The sequence below is a fragment of the Muntiacus reevesi genome, chromosome 3 (genome assembly GCF_963930625.1).
Source record: "Muntiacus reevesi chromosome 3, mMunRee1.1, whole genome shotgun sequence".
NCBI classification, from domain to species: domain Eukaryota; kingdom Metazoa; phylum Chordata; class Mammalia; order Artiodactyla; family Cervidae; genus Muntiacus; species Muntiacus reevesi.
The window spans coordinates 49146731-49162771 of record NC_089251.1 but is presented as its reverse complement, the minus strand read 5'-3'; the positions used below and the strand labels follow the sequence as shown (position 1 = coordinate 49162771).

At 44.7% G+C, this 16041-nt stretch overlaps 2 protein-coding genes and 1 pseudogene across 5 annotated transcripts in view; 1 reads left to right on the top strand and 2 right to left on the bottom strand.

Moving 5' to 3' along the window:
• The window catches only part of CTNNA2 (catenin alpha 2), a 1156373-nt gene that overhangs the window by 382193 nt on the left and 758139 nt on the right, over positions 1-16041 (bottom strand). The window lies entirely within an intron of this gene.
• On the bottom strand, positions 7593-7710 carry LOC136165776 (small nucleolar RNA SNORA72; annotated as a pseudogene).
• LRRTM1 (leucine rich repeat transmembrane neuronal 1) lies at positions 13094-14726 on the top strand. Its single transcript, XM_065927272.1, has one exon. It carries the CDS (start codon positions 13094-13096, stop codon positions 14657-14659), a length of 1566 nt encoding a protein of 521 aa, XP_065783344.1. The 3' UTR covers positions 14660-14726.

Here is a 16041-nt window from a genome sequence, read left to right as displayed (position 1 = left end):
GCACTCAATATGCCAGCAAATTTGGAAAACTCAGCAGTGGCCAAAGGACTGGAAAAGGTCCGTTTTCATTCCAGTCCCAAAGAAAGGCAATGCCAAAGAATGCTCAAACTACCACACAATTGCACTCATCTCACAAGCTTACAAAGTAATGCTAAAAATTCTCCAATCCAGGCTTCAACAATACGTGTACCATGAAGTTTCAATGTTCAAGCTAGTTTTAGAAAAGGCAGAATAACCAGAGATCAAATTGCCAACATCTGCGGGATCATCGAAAAAGCAAGAGAGTTCCAGAAAAACATCTATTTCTGATTTATTGACTGTGCCAAAGCCCTTGACTGTTTGGATCACAATAAACTGTGGAAAATTCTGAAAGTGATAGGAATACCACACCACCTGACCTGCCTCTTGAGAAATCTGTATGCAGGTCAGGAAGTAACAGTTAGAACTGGACATGGAACAAGAGACTGGTTCCAAATCAGGAAAGGAGTACGTCAAGGCTATATACTGTCACCCTGCTTATTTAACTTACATGCAGAGTACGTCATGAGAAACGCTGGGCTGGATGAAGCACAAGCTGAAATCGAGATTGCTGGGAGAAATATCAATAACCTCAGATATCCAGATGACACCACCCTTATGGCAGAAAGTGAAGAAGAACTAAAGAACCTCTTGATGAAAGTAAAAGAGGAGAGTAAAAAAGTTGGCTTAAAGTTCAACATTCAGAAAACTAAGATCATGGCATCAGGTTCCATCACCTCATGGCGATTAGATGGGGAAACATTGGAAACAGTGTCAGACTTTATTTTTTGGGGCTCCAAAATCACTGCAGATGGTGATTGCAGCCATGAAATTAAAAGACGCTTACTCCTTGGAAGGAAAGTTATGACCAACCTAGACAGCTTATTAAAAAGCAGAGACATTACTTTGCCAACAAAGGTCCATCTGAAGTGAGAGTTGGACTATAAAGAAAGCTGAGTGCAGAATTGATGCTTTTGAACTGTGGTGTTGGAGAAGACTCTAGAGAGTCCCTGAGACTGCAAGGAGGTCCAACCAGTCCATCATAAAGGAGATCAGTCCTGGGTGTTCATTGGAAGGACTGATGTTGAAGCTGAAACTCCAATACTGTGGCCACCTGATGCGAAGAGCTGATTCATTTGAAAAGACCCTGATGCTGGGAAAGATTGAGGGCAGGAGGAGAAGGGGATGACAGAGGATGAGATGGTTGGATGACATCACCAACTCAATGGACATGAGTTTGGGTAGGCTCCGGGAGTTGGTGATGGACAGGGTGGCCTGGCGTGCTGCAGTTCATGTGGTTGCAAAGAATTGGACACGACTGAGTGACTGAACTGAACTGAACTGATTTAAGGAGCGATAAGAGTTTAAGTTAGAGGTGCAGACACTATTCCTGCTTATGACTCTTTTTCCTTCCTGTCTTCCTTCTTTTATAATTTTGTTCTTATATAATAGAAATGAATATAAGTAGTTACTGCAATAGAATTTGAACTATTTCTATTATTGTATTTTTATTTATATCTATTTATTTTATCTATTATTTATATATTTTATTTTACTATGTTGAATCCTTCTGTTTGGAAACAGTTACTTGCTCAGGTCATGCAGCTTGTAAATGGCAGAACACTTCTCAGCCTAGAGTCAAAATTTTTAAAAGTTCCTTGTAGTAAGCTATTCAATGTCTCAGATTCTTCTGCTAAAACACAAATACAGAATTATATTCTGAAGGACTTGATCTCTACCCGTCACCTTATTTCATGTTTGAGAAGGTAATGCAAGGTCCATTTACAGAGAAATGATCTCAGGCTGATATAAGTTGCTAATGGCAAACTCTCTTGGGCAAAGGACTCAAAGTCAGCCAGTCCTTGACCCAGAGTCCATAGACAGATAGCACTGATTTTGTACTTCCTTGGTGACTCAGATGGCAAAGAATCTGCCTGCAATTCAGGAGACACAGGTTTGATCTCTGGTTTGGGAAGATACCCTGGAGAAGGAAATGGCAACCCTCTCCAGCATTCTTGTCTGGAGAATTTCACCGAGAGAGGAGCCTGGTGGACTGCAGCACGTGGGATGGCAAAGAGTTGGACATGACTGAGCAACTAACATGATGTCACACTAAAAATGTCACTTTGCAGCTTTACGCATTGTTGGGTAGCCTCTCCCAGTATTGGTGGTCCTTGACCATTTGGGCTCTTCTCAAAACCTGTCAATCTCCTCCACATTTTTTCTTTTTCACAGCCAAGTAAGTTACTTATTACTCACAGCCTCAAGGCCATGCCTACTATTAGAAGTCGTTCACTGTGGACTTGGGTAGTGTTTCTTACTTTATTCCTCCTATTGAAGTGCTCTCCACCTCTTCCGCTCCCTCCTATTCTTCTATGTTGAGAATCATCACCTTTAAAGAAGCTTTCCAAACTAGTATTGCATAAGCTGAATAAGGTCTACAATATCACCTGTGTATAGAATGGAATTCTTAAAAATTAGAATTTGAAAGCCTTTAATCAAACCGTGCACTTGCAGATAGCACAGGTCATACACTCCCCATCCACATTACCTCACCAGTCTGCAAAGACTTCTGATCGTGCATTATGCGTGTGTAGCCAATCATTGTGTCTGACTCTTTGTAACACTTTGGATTATAGCCTGCCAGGTTCTTCTGTCCATGGGATTCTTCAGGCAAGAATACTGGAGTGGGATGCCATTTTCCTTCTCCAGGGATCGAAACTGCATCTTGTGTGTCTCTTAAATTCTTTACTCCCTGAGCCATAGAGGAAGCTGATTGTGCATCAGCTGCAGTCTAGTCTTTCTCACTGAGGATTTGCATCTACTGCCACCACGGTAACTACCAAGCATGTTTCAGGGATTCCCTGGATCCTTATGTCCAGATGTAACCTCTGTGACGTCTTTAATTGCTTACTCTTATTTATTTACCTATTTATTTATCGAGCCATGCCTTGCAGCTTGTGGGATCTTAGTTCCCCAACCAGGGATTGAACCCAAGCCCTGGACAGTGAGAGTTCAGAGTCCTAATCATTGGACCCCCAGGGAATTCCCTTTAACTACTTACTCGTAGCTCTAAACATTGGAGTTTTCTCTCATATATTACTCTTCCTTGCCTTCCATCTATCCTTAATCAATCCATTCATTTGAAGTCATCTTTGTTTCGTGGAGAAATCACCATGTAAAGGATTGTGGATTGCAGTACAAAACCATGTTTGTGCTTGTCCTGTCCTGTCCATCTCTCATGTAATATAGTCAGTCTCACATGATATCTCAGACATCTCAGATATGGGAGACTTCCAACTCCTCTCCTTGCTTTCAGTATCCTTTTTCCTGCTCTTCATGTTCAAGACAATCATCGGGATTTTATTCCTTGGACCCACATTTTAGAAATCATAATCCCGATGGAAAGACTTCTCAATCTGGCTCTAACCCTCCAGTCTCATCTCTCCCCACTTCCCTCCCTTTCATCCTGTGCTCCAGACGCTGTAAACATATCAGAAGCACCCTATAGCATTTTTACAGACTTCGCCTACTGGCTGGAATAGCTTTCCTTCCCTCTGGTCAACCCTCCTCCTTTTCTCCCAGCTCCTCTCTCCTTGCTCAGTTAGGTACAGAAATCTCTCCAACCACAGTTCCTGTTTACATCTCTGCCACAGCATGAATCACATTGCTTTGTTACCATCACCTCCACTCCAGATTCAAGAATACCCAAGGCAGGGACCACATTTTGTCTAACTTTATCTCAACAACTAAACCTCCATTTGACTTAAACTAAGAAAAACAAATAAGAACAGCAGCAGACACTGATACTAAATTATTAAAAAGGCATTCTCAAGGTGCCTGTGAAAGATTAAGAAGTGGTTCCAGAGAATGGGAGATGGCTAAATAAAGACACAAATGCATTCAACTGGCTAATTTACCACAGAAAGCTCACTGCTCGTGGCTGGTGAGGGATTTCCCACACAAATTAGATGTATAAAATGTAGCCACATATAAATGGCACTAATCTGTATGACTTCAAAAGCTTGGACCTTCCTGGGTCAACAATGTGTGCCTATATGTCAATATAAAGGTTTTTTATATTTAACTCAGATTCCCCAGGCTATTGATTAAGCAAGAATTCAAGCCAGTTAATAAACACACTTCAGCAAGAATCTCCAAAAAGGCAGCACTGTGCCAGATTGCACTAAGAGGAAAGGGGGTACATTTATCAGTGCAATGTGGAAAGTCCTATGCTCTTTATATATGGCTTCTCATAACTGATAGTCTTCCACAGACTACAGGGGTAGATATTAGAGGGTTCTAAAAGCTGCAAGGACAAAATTAGCAACATCTGGAAAATTCTATAAAACAAGATAATTAACTGTTAAGATGTATCACAGACAGAATTTACTACTGAATTAAATTGGTTCCATTATTTGTGGTGAGGAGAGGAGGTGAGACTTGTTAATATCAAACAGAAGAACTGCAGTTGTCCAGTTATCCCCATAAATCCTTGGGGCCTGAGAAAAAAAGAGAGTTTTACACCAGCATCTTGTTACAGCATTTGAAATCCAAACTTTTAGAATCACTTCTTAGTATGGTAAGTGCCCAGTTAATGTCAAATACACCTGTCAGTTTACAATTAAATAAATGTTTCCGAATCTGTTCTGGCGCATTGGTTTGATGTCATGTACTGTGCTTAGTTGCTCAGTTGTGTCCGACTCTTTGTGACCCCAGGGACTGTAGCCCGCCAGGCTCCTCTGTCCATGGGGATTCTCCAGGCAAGAATACTGGAGTGGGTTGCATGCCCTCCTCCAGGGGATCTTTTCAACCCAGGGAAAGAACCCAGGTCTCTCATATTTCAGGCAGATTCTTTATCATCTGAGCCACCAGGGAAGCCCAAGAATACTAGAGAGGGTAGCCTATCCCTCCTCCAGGGGATCTTCCCAACCCAGGAATTGAACCGGGGGTCTCCTGCATTGCAGGAGGATTCTTCACCAGCTAAGCTACCAGAGAAGCCCAGATTTGAATAGGATGTGGGAATGAAACTCTCGGAAGCTCCCAGAAGGAACAGTGAAGACCCCAAAACCCAAGGCTCCCTCTGCCTCTGCATAAAGGAGGGAGGGAATAGGAATTGGAAGAAAGGATGGTTCCAAGTAACCAAGAACAGATTCCAACAGGGATCTCAGTGGGCACCCCAGCCAGATGAAGGAAAAGGAAACAAAGAGGTTTCTATCTGTGGTGGAATGTGTGTGTGTGTGTGTGTGTGTGTGTGTGTGTGGAGTATACCAAGGAAAAGAATAAACCAGCAAAAGAGATATTAATAGATATTGAGATTGAAATATGTACAACCTTTCAGGAGGACAATCTGGCCTTAGGTATTGAAAGATTTTTTTAAAGTCCTCACCCTCTGAACCCAATCTTGAGGGCTTTACTCTTGTGACTTAATAACCCCTGGCAGGCCCCACCTCCATATAATAAATACCACATTGGGGATTAGGTTTCAATACATGAATTTGGGGGGATATAAACCATCAGTCTATTGTAGTGTATGTATGAGGATGTTCATCCCAGTCAATTTATAATGGCTAAAAACCAGATGCAACCTAACTGGTAAAAAAGAAGAGATGGATAAATTTATTAGAATGGTTTGCAGTTATTGCAGATGATCCTATCAATTTGTATTTGGCTATGGGAAAATGTCAACAATGAAAAAATCAGTTACAAAGTAGTATGTATTGGCATAATGTTATTGTATTTTTAGAAAATATAAATACATATCAAATAGACCAATTCCAGAAGAATATGTGCTTAACACTTGACAGTTTATCTCCAGGTGGTTAAATTTTAGGTGATAATCGTCATTAAAAATTTTTTTTCTTGTCTTTTTTCCCTTTCTTCATTTTTCTTTAATAAAAAAGTCAAACTTAAACATCCATGAGAAATACATACAGACTGACAGTGATAAGAAAGCTGAGGTGTAAGATAAGCCAGGGGATGCATAAAACACTTACAAGGGCTCTATACTTACTGCCATAGGTGTGTGTGTGTGTGTGTGCGCTCAGTCTTATCTGACTCCTTGCAACCCCATGGACTGTAGCTCACCAGTCTCCTCTGTCCATGGAATTTCGCAAGCAAGAAGACTGGAGTAGGTTGCCATCTCCTACTCCAAAGGATCTTCCCAACCCAGGGATCAAACCCACATCTCTTGCACTGGCAGGCAAATTCTTTACCACTGTGCCATCTGGGAAGCAACCAACCTTTATTAAGAGCCCTACTAAGTGCTAAGTACTGAGATAGACACAGACTTTGAATTCTGTGTTTGGAATTTAATAGGATGGAACAAGATTCAGAAGATGCAAGGTTTTCATCTGAATTCTACCACCAATCTTGGGCAATCGCTTAACATTTCTGACCCTTCAATTCCTCAATTATAAAACTAGACATTACTGATATCTGGGTTACTTTTTCAGGTTAGAATGTGAATACTTCTAATAGAATGCTCTAATAGAATGCTTTTCAAAATTTAATTTTAACCTGGAGTTAATGGTAAAATGCAGATTTGATTCAACAGATCTAGAAAGAAACCTAAGCTTCTGCCTTTCTAACATGCTGTAAGGCTGCTAGTCCCAGGCTTACACTTTTGAGTTGCAAAACTCTAATATACATGATCTCATTGAATTTTCCCCAAGAATCCTTTAAGATAGCCATCCTTGGTCCTATTTCACTGATAATAGAGTGACCTGTGTAGGATCATACTCAGAGAGAATTGGAAAGCAGAAGTCTTTTTATTCCTAAGCTCCAAGATGTTTAATGTCACATTCAGTTCTAAACTACTATAATTAGAAATGACTGCCACACTCATATAAAGTGAACAGCACCAGCAGCAGAACTGATAAAGGTAAGCTGTTAACAGAGTTCGGAAGAATGAGAGATCTCTTTACATGGGAATCAATAAAGAAGACATACAGGAAATTTAACATCAACCTTGAAGGATGGTGAGGATGAAGGTAAGCAAAGATGAAGAGAGTATATACAGCAGTAAGTGTAACATGGCATGATCAGAGCATATGACAATGCAGAGGGGGCTTGCAGAGTGGGGCCTGGGATAGCAGAACAGGCCTCAGGAACTAACCCGCGTATTTATTACAAGAGTCAAAGATAACTCAAAGGTGTTCAGTCTTCGAGACTAGAAAGTGAAAGTGAACGTGAAGTCACTCAGTCATGTCCAACTCTTTGCGACCCTATAAACTGTAGCCTACCAGGCTCCTCCGTCCGTGGAATTTTCCAGGCAAGAGTGCTGGAGTGGGTTGCCATTTCCTTCAAAACTAGAAGGATACAGCAAACAAAAAATATTCAGCATAGCATTGGAAGCCCATGTATGTTAGCAAAAATGGGTGGTCCACAAAAAAAAAAAAAAAATATATATATATATATATATAATTCATTTAATGGCAACTGGTAATCATCAAATTAGCAATGGTCACCTTCAAAAGTTATTACACAAGCTATGCTATCATTTCTTAAGGTTGACCACATACCTGAAGTCACAGACATTTCCCACCTAAGACGCATCATTTAAATCAGACTTAATTTATCACCAGTATTTGTAAAACCACACCTAGCTAAAGAACTAGGTCTGGGGACCAATACGTGGTCTTAATACAGGGAAGGTTTGGAAGCCCTTTACCAACTTCCTTCCTCTCCCAACACTTCCTCTGTCCTTGTCCCTCTTTTTCCCTCTGAAAACTAGGGAATCAATTCACTCATCAAGATGTAAGGCTTTCAGTTCCCTATCATAGGTATCCTTTCATGATGTTACCCCTCAGGTCTGCGAGTCTACGTCTTGAGTCTTTACTCCATAAACTTTACTCCATAAACTTTTCAGTGAAGCTTTTTAGCATTGGCCCCATCTTACCTGTCAGCTCTTCTCATTTATGTGTTCTGGGGACATTTGTTCTCAAGCACTGGGCAATAAATAAATATTATCAGCAAAGTCCCTCAGTGTCTGCTTCTTTCTCCTACCTAAAGTTCCAGGAGGAAAGCACTGAGTCATTGCATTTCTTTGGTTTACTCCCATGATTTAACATCTTGCATTGAGTATAGTAAGTACTGCCTTAGCGCTATCCATATTACTACCTTGTTCTAAGAGGAGGATAAAGTTTGATAAGAAAAATGATCTTCTTTTTTTTAAAAAATATGCTCTTTATAAGTAGATCTCCTGAGAGAAGCCTTAAGTCCTTACCCTTTGGCACCACATACGTTTTCCAAAGCATGTTGTAAAAGGCCAGTTGTATGCGGCCTGCCCATAGGAACAACAGACTTAATTTTCTCCTTTTGAAATTGTGACTCCCACCCTCCTTCCCTACCTCTAAATGGTTCCTTTTAAAGAAAAGCCATGGCTCACTGCGACTGAAAATTAAAGATAATCACATAAAGATCAAGGTCCAGGCTGGTGCAAGCACTGAAAGAACATTAAAATCACGACTTGAATTTCTCTTGTCCTGAGCACCACCAAGGACTCCTAATGGAAGGCCAGTCTTCAGAATGCATGCTTATATCAGACTTTTATCACCTGTACCTCTTGGTTCACAAACTATTTTGACTCAAACAAATTGGAGGTGGCCTTCAGTTGAGATGAAATGGGAGAGGTACAACATATTCATAGATACAACATATTCAGTCCTGAATATTCACTGGAAGGACTGATGCTGAAGTTGAAACTCCAATTACTTTGGCCACCTGATGCAAAGAACCAACTCACTGGAAAAGACCCTGATGCTGGGGAAGATTGAAGGCGGGAGAAGGGGGTGTTCTGACATGGTTGGATGGCATCACTGACGTGATGGACATGAGTTTGAGTAGGTTCCAGGAGTTGGTGATAGATAGGGAAGCCTGGAGTGCTGCAGTCCATGGGATCACAAAGAGTCGGACACAACTAAGCGACTGAACTGAACTGATATATATATATATATACAGTAATCTGTGTGTGACCACTCCCCACCCCATCACTACATCAAGTATCAAGAAAAAGCAGGAGAGTTTATTATGCAAAGTTAAATGTATAAGGTTTAGAAGAAGAGGAATTAATTACCCCTCCTTCCTCCAAGCTATACTTCTGGCCTCCCCAGCTGCATCAAACTCGATCTTCACCTCCTCTTAGTTCCAGATTGTGTTTTGGCAATCAGACTCACACTTCAACTACCTCAGAGTTTCTTCCCATTTTCAGAAGCCTCAATTTCAAGATTCTTGTCCTTTCTTACCCCACTCCCCAATCACATGCTGGTCTGATGGCTTGAGGTGGTTTTCTTGATGCTCAACTAGGAAGATATGCTTAATCTTTTCCCCTGTACAAACATGGAAGCTATCACGGGTGTTTTAAAGAGTAAAAAGTATCTCTCATCAACATCCGAGGCTCAAGAAGACATCTATCAATAGAAAACTGTGCTTAGCCTAGAAAAAGAGATTGATCACGTATACACACAACTGTCGCATTATAACCTAGCACATTAGATGTTTTCACAAGAGAGGTACAGAGATATGAGAGCTCAAACAAGAGGAACAAGAGAACTTTAGGCGAACTCTTTCCTTTTCTTACTTTTTAATTGTGTTGGACCCTAAGACGCATGACATTAAAACTGGTGAAAATCAGTCACATCAACTTGCTGTGGTGACTCAAAAGTTGTCGTTTCCTAACTCAACTTTGCTGAAACACTTGATTCATGTTGTTCTTATTTAACCTAATTTGCATTGATTTAATCAGGGCTGGTATGCTTTAAATACATAATAAATTGGGATTCTGCAACTCAGATGACTTAGAATAGCTAAATTTCAATAAAGCTCATTTCAATCTGTTAATGTATACGGTTCTGCCAAGGGGTTTAAAACCGTAGAAAAGATGCAAACTTGCCACATTAGAAGTGGGAAAGGTTTAAAGATACCATCCAGATGAAATGATTTGCGGGATAATAATGTGAAAAGCAATATATATATGTACATACATATATTTTAATTACAGCCGAGACACATCTTCTACGTTTTAAGTAGCGTACTTAAAAGAAAACTCACATATAAATGCAGTGAATTTAATTTTATTCTCTTTCCTCCTTGCCAACACTCAACTCTTTTCTGCCTCTCTATACCAGCTCTACAAATCAAGTGACATCCAAAGTGGGACCTCTTCTTGCCCATTTGGCAGGCTCTATCATCACTTTGCCAAGCTGCCTACATTAGGAGAATTTTCTTCCTTGCAGCCATGGGGATTGGGTGGCTTGTACTCAACAATACTTGCTGAATGGTTGGCCAATGTTTACCCCTGCCCGCCCCAGCCTCCCAACCCTTTATAGTTTATGGCTCAATCAGCCGGCTTGCTGTCAGGAATAATTGTCTTGGCAAGAGGCGAAAACACTTGATGGTGAAATTGTTTGTCTGTTAAAGTGTTCTGCAGCACCTTGAAGGTGCCAGGACAAAACCCGCAGGTGCTCAGCACAGAGTTGAGAAAGAGGCAAGAGTGACAGCGAGGCAACCATCAAGAATGGGATGGGAAGACCACCACTTTGATGTGGGAGAGGAGGGAAAAAAAACTATCTGTGCCAGTAAGAAGCTGTGAGACCTTGAATAATCACCCAGTGAATCTTTGCCTGGGTTTTGTTATGTACAAAATTAAGGGGGTTGATTTTCAAATGTCTCTTTTAGCTCCTAAGACAGCATGTGATGTCTAGGACATTCAGATTTGTTTTCCTTCCCATTAAATGATGCATCTCAGAGATGAATGACCAGGGCAGAGCTCAGAGGAATACAAAAATGGAATGATTCATGCCCTTGTTCGTATGACTTTTCCTGAAAAGTACCACCAGTTTTTGGTGACTTTGATTCTACTGGTTGGTGTCTTCAGCTTGGGTGTTAAGGCCCAGCCAAGTTACCTGTCCAAAGCAAGTCCAGTTCATTCTTATCAAATGTGAGTACAACTACAGATGATGCCCACTTATTTTCAGTACCTAACAGTCAGACATGATAGAAATTCAAAGTGAGGAGATGGGAATTCACATTTGATTCTCCCTATCACCATTCTGGGCATCTTAGTCAAGAAAGTAGGCTTATCCACTCACTTCCAGCAGGGCTTCTCTGTCATCCTTAAAAAAAAACCAAAAAAGACCAACAGGTTCCTGACCATAGCAATGCAGACCCTCTCCAAACAAGTTGAGACAAGACAGAGCTCATCATAAGCTGAAGGAGCCCATCCATAAATGATTGTTAATGGAAATAATCAGGCAAGGACGTCTCTTCACACTCAGAAGGCACAATTTAGTAACAGTGTCAAAGCTTAAGTAGAGGTGTGTATGGAAGTGGGTTTAAACGACCCCTTCTCTGCTCATTCTCTGGCATATTCCCCTGGAGTGGAGTGTACTGCAGGGCTCTGTAATCACCGTGAGCAGCATGTCAGGGTCAGCCCTCCCGGTGTCAGGCAGTAAAATCTTTCTTTAATCCACCCGGGACCTCACAGACATCTATGGAGACTGGTGAAGCTCCGGAGGGATCTTGGGCAAGAAAGACTCTCTGTACGCAGATACACATACATTTCAGCCACTCTGGGTCTCCTACCTTTGGACTGGGATGGCGTCCCAAATCGACCGAGTTTGAAAAGCATTCCCCCAACCCCCACCCCACCCCATCCACCACCCAAAAGGGCTGGCTGACTGCAGAACTCCAGTGCCCGCAAGGAAAAAAAAAAAAAAATCTCAGCCAAGTCCCCAAAATCATTGCCTTCCTCTAGCTTCTCTCAAGTTGCTTTTCTAAAGCAAGGGACCAAATGTTGATTTCTCTACGGATTCCTACGTACCTCTTACACGTAGACAGCTTTAAAGCGGGAGGGGGGGCATTCCTCAAAGGGAAAGGAGAGGGGGAGCAGAACAGAGTATTTCAGTCTCCCACTTGGAAATATCTCAGTGGTTGATGATGCTTTCCCATACCTCCATCCCCCCCCCTCTTTTTTTTTTTTTTTTGAAATATGGACCAAAAAGCTGAAAGTGTTTTCCTTTTCATCAAAGAACATATATTACTTTAGTGGTTCGGGAAAATGTTGGTTTTCTGCCACCCCTTTTCAGTCTGCCCATGTCTGAGGTGCTCCGGGAAGACGCACAATCGTGAGCAGCTTACGACACTCAGTGAGCAGTAGGTGCCGGTGCAAGCTCGCGCCGCACACTGCCTGGCGGAGGGAAGGAGCCGGGGCGCCGCTCCCTGCTCCCCGCGCCGCCGCCCGCACCTCCCCGCCGCCCGCGAAGGATGAGCGAGCCCGCTCTCCGCAGCCGCCCCGGGCTCGAATGGCAGGCGGTCTCCGCGGAGGAAAAGGTGGCGCCGGTCAGGGGTCCTTTCCAATGACGGACATTAACCAGACAGTCAAATCCTGGGGAGTCGCGAGCCCCGAGTTTGGAATTGTTTTTTTTTTTTTTTTCCTCCCCACAACGTCACAGTCCGAACTGCAGAGGGAAAGGACAGCGGCAGGAAGGCGAAACCCCGGCTCCCCGCACGTAGTTGGGAAACTTGCAGGTCCTAGAAGTCGCCTCCCCGCCTCGCCGGCCGCCCTTGCAGCCCGGAGCCGAGCAGCAAAGTGAGACATTGTGCGCCTGCCAGATCCGCCGGCCGCGGACCGGGGCTGCCTCGGAAACACAGAGGGGTCTTCTCTCGCCCTGCATATAATTAGCCTGCACACAAAGGGAGCAGCTGAATGGAGGTTGTCACTCTCTGGAAAAGGGTGGGTAAGACACTTTTTAATTAAATTCTTTCCCGAAGATTTTTTTTTTTCCTCCCTTTTCTTTGCTGCAGCATCTAACATGGACCAAATCACCATCTCTTTGATCTTTTTCCGTGGCTGTGAACTTTCTATGCTGCCCAGCTTTCTGCATGCTTAGAGGTGAACGTGTGGCTTTGGGGAGTGGGGGGGGGGGTCCTGCTTTATCTCAATATATTTATTTGATTGTTGCCCTTTTCTCCCCCCTCCCCCGCTCCCCCCTCCCTCGGAATAAAATATGATGTAGATTTCTGACCGAGCGCTTCCAATGGACATTCTCCAGCCTCTCTGGAAAGATTCTCGCTAATGGATTTCCTGCTGCTCGGGTTCTGTCTACACTGGCTGCTGAGGAGGCCCTCGGGGGTGGGCTTGTGTTTGCTGGGGGCCTGCTTTCAGATGCTGCCCGCCGCCCCCAGCGGGTGCCCGCAGCTGTGCCGGTGCGAGGGGCGGCTGCTATACTGCGAGGCGCTCAACCTCACCGAGGCGCCCCACAACCTGTCCGGCCTGCTGGGCTTGTCCCTGCGTTACAACGGCCTCTCGGAGCTGCGCGCCGGCCAGTTCACGGGGTTAATGCAGCTCACGTGGCTCTATCTGGATCACAATCACATCTGCTCGGTGCAGGGGGACGCCTTTCAGAAACTGCGCCGAGTTAAGGAACTCACCCTGAGTTCCAACCAGATCACCCAGCTGGCCAACACCACCTTCCGGCCCATGCCCAACCTGCGCAGCGTGGACCTCTCGTACAACAAGCTGCAGGCGCTGGCGCCCGACCTCTTCCACGGGCTGCGGAAGCTCACCACGCTGCACATGCGGGCCAACGCCATCCAGTTCGTGCCCGTGCGCATCTTCCAGGACTGCCGCAGCCTCAAGTTTCTCGACATCGGATACAATCAGCTCAAGAGTCTGGCGCGCAACTCTTTCGCCGGCTTGTTCAAGCTCACCGAGCTGCACCTGGAGCACAACGATTTGGTCAAGGTGAACTTCGCCCACTTCCCGCGCCTCATCTCCCTGCACTCGCTCTGCCTGAGGAGGAACAAGGTGGCCATTGTGGTCAGCTCGCTGGACTGGGTGTGGAACCTGGAGAAAATGGACCTGTCGGGCAACGAGATCGAGTACATGGAGCCCCACGTGTTCGAGACCGTGCCGCACCTCCAGTCCCTGCAGCTGGACTCCAACCGCCTCACCTACGTCGAGCCCCGGATCCTCAGCTCCTGGAAGTCGCTGACCAGCATCACCCTGGCCGGGAACCTCTGGGACTGTGGGCGCAACGTGTGCGCTCTGGCCTCCTGGCTCAGCAACTTCCAGGGGCGCTACGATGGCAACTTGCAGTGCGCCAGCCCCGAGTACGCGCAGGGCGAGGACGTCCTGGACGCCGTGTACGCCTTCCACCTGTGTGAGGAGGGAGCCGAGCCCACCAGCGGCCACCTGCTCTCGGCCGTCACCAACCGCAGCGACCTGGGGTCCCCCGCCGGCCCGGCCGCCACACTCGCTGACGACAGGGAGGGGCAGCCCGACAGCACGCTCGAGCCTGTCACCGTGGCTCTCCCCGGCGAGCACGCCGAGAATGCCGTGCAGATCCACAAGGTGGTCACCGGCACCATGGCCCTCATTTTCTCCTTCCTCATCGTGGTCTTGGTGCTCTACGTCTCCTGGAAGTGTTTCCCAGCCAGCCTCAGGCAGCTCAGACAGTGCTTTGTCACGCAGCGCAGGAAGCAAAAGCAGAAACAGACCATGCATCAGATGGCTGCCATGTCTGCACAGGAATACTACGTCGATTACAAACCGAACCACATCGAGGGAGCCCTGGTCATCATCAACGAGTATGGCTCGTGCACCTGCCACCAGCAGCCCGCGAGAGAATGCGAGGTGTGATTGCCCTGGAGACTCTCCACCCGTGCGCTACCAAATACGCCTGGACAACCGGGGCGGGCCGGCGAGTGCCAGGCTGGGGTCTGTGCTCTGATACGCTCCTTGACTGAAACTGTAAGGGGATCACTCCCAGAGACTTGACATTTTAGCTTTATTGTGTCTTTAAAAAAAAAAATGAGATCAAACACAACAAAACCCCACCCCACAACCTTCAGGACAGTCTATCTTAAATTTCATATGAAAACTCCTTCCTCCCTTTGAAGATCTGTCCATATTCAGGAATCTGAGAGTGTAAAAAGGTACCAATCATTGATTTTTTTTTTTTTTTTGTAAACTTAAAATGTTTAAAATAAAATAGCATTTACAGTTTTTACAGACTGGTGTAACCTAAATGAATTGTTACCAGTGTTAAGAGAGAAGTAACAGTTACAATTTCCTACCTCTGTGTGTGTGTGTGGGTGGGTGTGTGCATGGGTGTGTGTGTAGGGGTGATCTAGTGGCCAGAGGGAAAATCCAGAAATTCAAGAGCAAAGTAGCCAGGCTCATTTTGAGACATTAAGAAGGACAAACAGCTTATCAGGTGGATGTACCCCGCATGATTAAGGACTGAAAAAAGTCAGACCCTCTATATTATGTTTGGGAGAGCCCAGTGTAATTTAGCCACTTTAAAGCAAGTGAAAGGTGAACTGAGGACTGAGCATCCTTGATGAGCCTTGAAGGCAGAGATCATTGCAAATGCTTTTTAAAAGGCAGTGCCAGGCAGTTTATCCTATGAACAAGAAACGTTTTTGCACTTAATACAAAGCAACTTTCAAATCAATTCAAAACCTCACCCCCAAATGCCTCTGTTCTTCTGTGCCTTTGATTCACCAGACTTAGTAACATTTGTGCCCCTTTTCCATACTCTTCCGAGTGAAAGACCCTCAGCTCCTGCTCTCTTGTGGGTTGACTCAGGGAAATAAGGTGGAATCCAAATGCTTGGTGATGAGAGCTGTGCTTCCTGGAGCATATTGCTAAGACTGCAGCAGGCAGAGGCTCTCCCGGGGACAACACACGCCTAGCTGCTGTGGGGAACAGTGGGAACAGTGGGGAACAGTCTACCTCGGGCTGAATGCCTGCCTGGGTGCTGCCTGAAGCAGGAGACTTTACAGGCAGGCTCATATGGAAGTGAAGGGGGTGGGGTAGGATGGGAAAGATGAGCTTTTGAGCCTATCTTCTGATATTACTGAGATGGGAATAATTTATTAACCCAGTATGGAAAAGATGCCTCTCTTCTGATTACCCTGTTGTGTAATGCTTGCTTTTCCTGTGATGTTTTAGGTTTTTTCTGTGTTGGGGTCAATGACTGCCCCTTGCCAACCTTCCTAGGTTTCTAGGTCCATAGA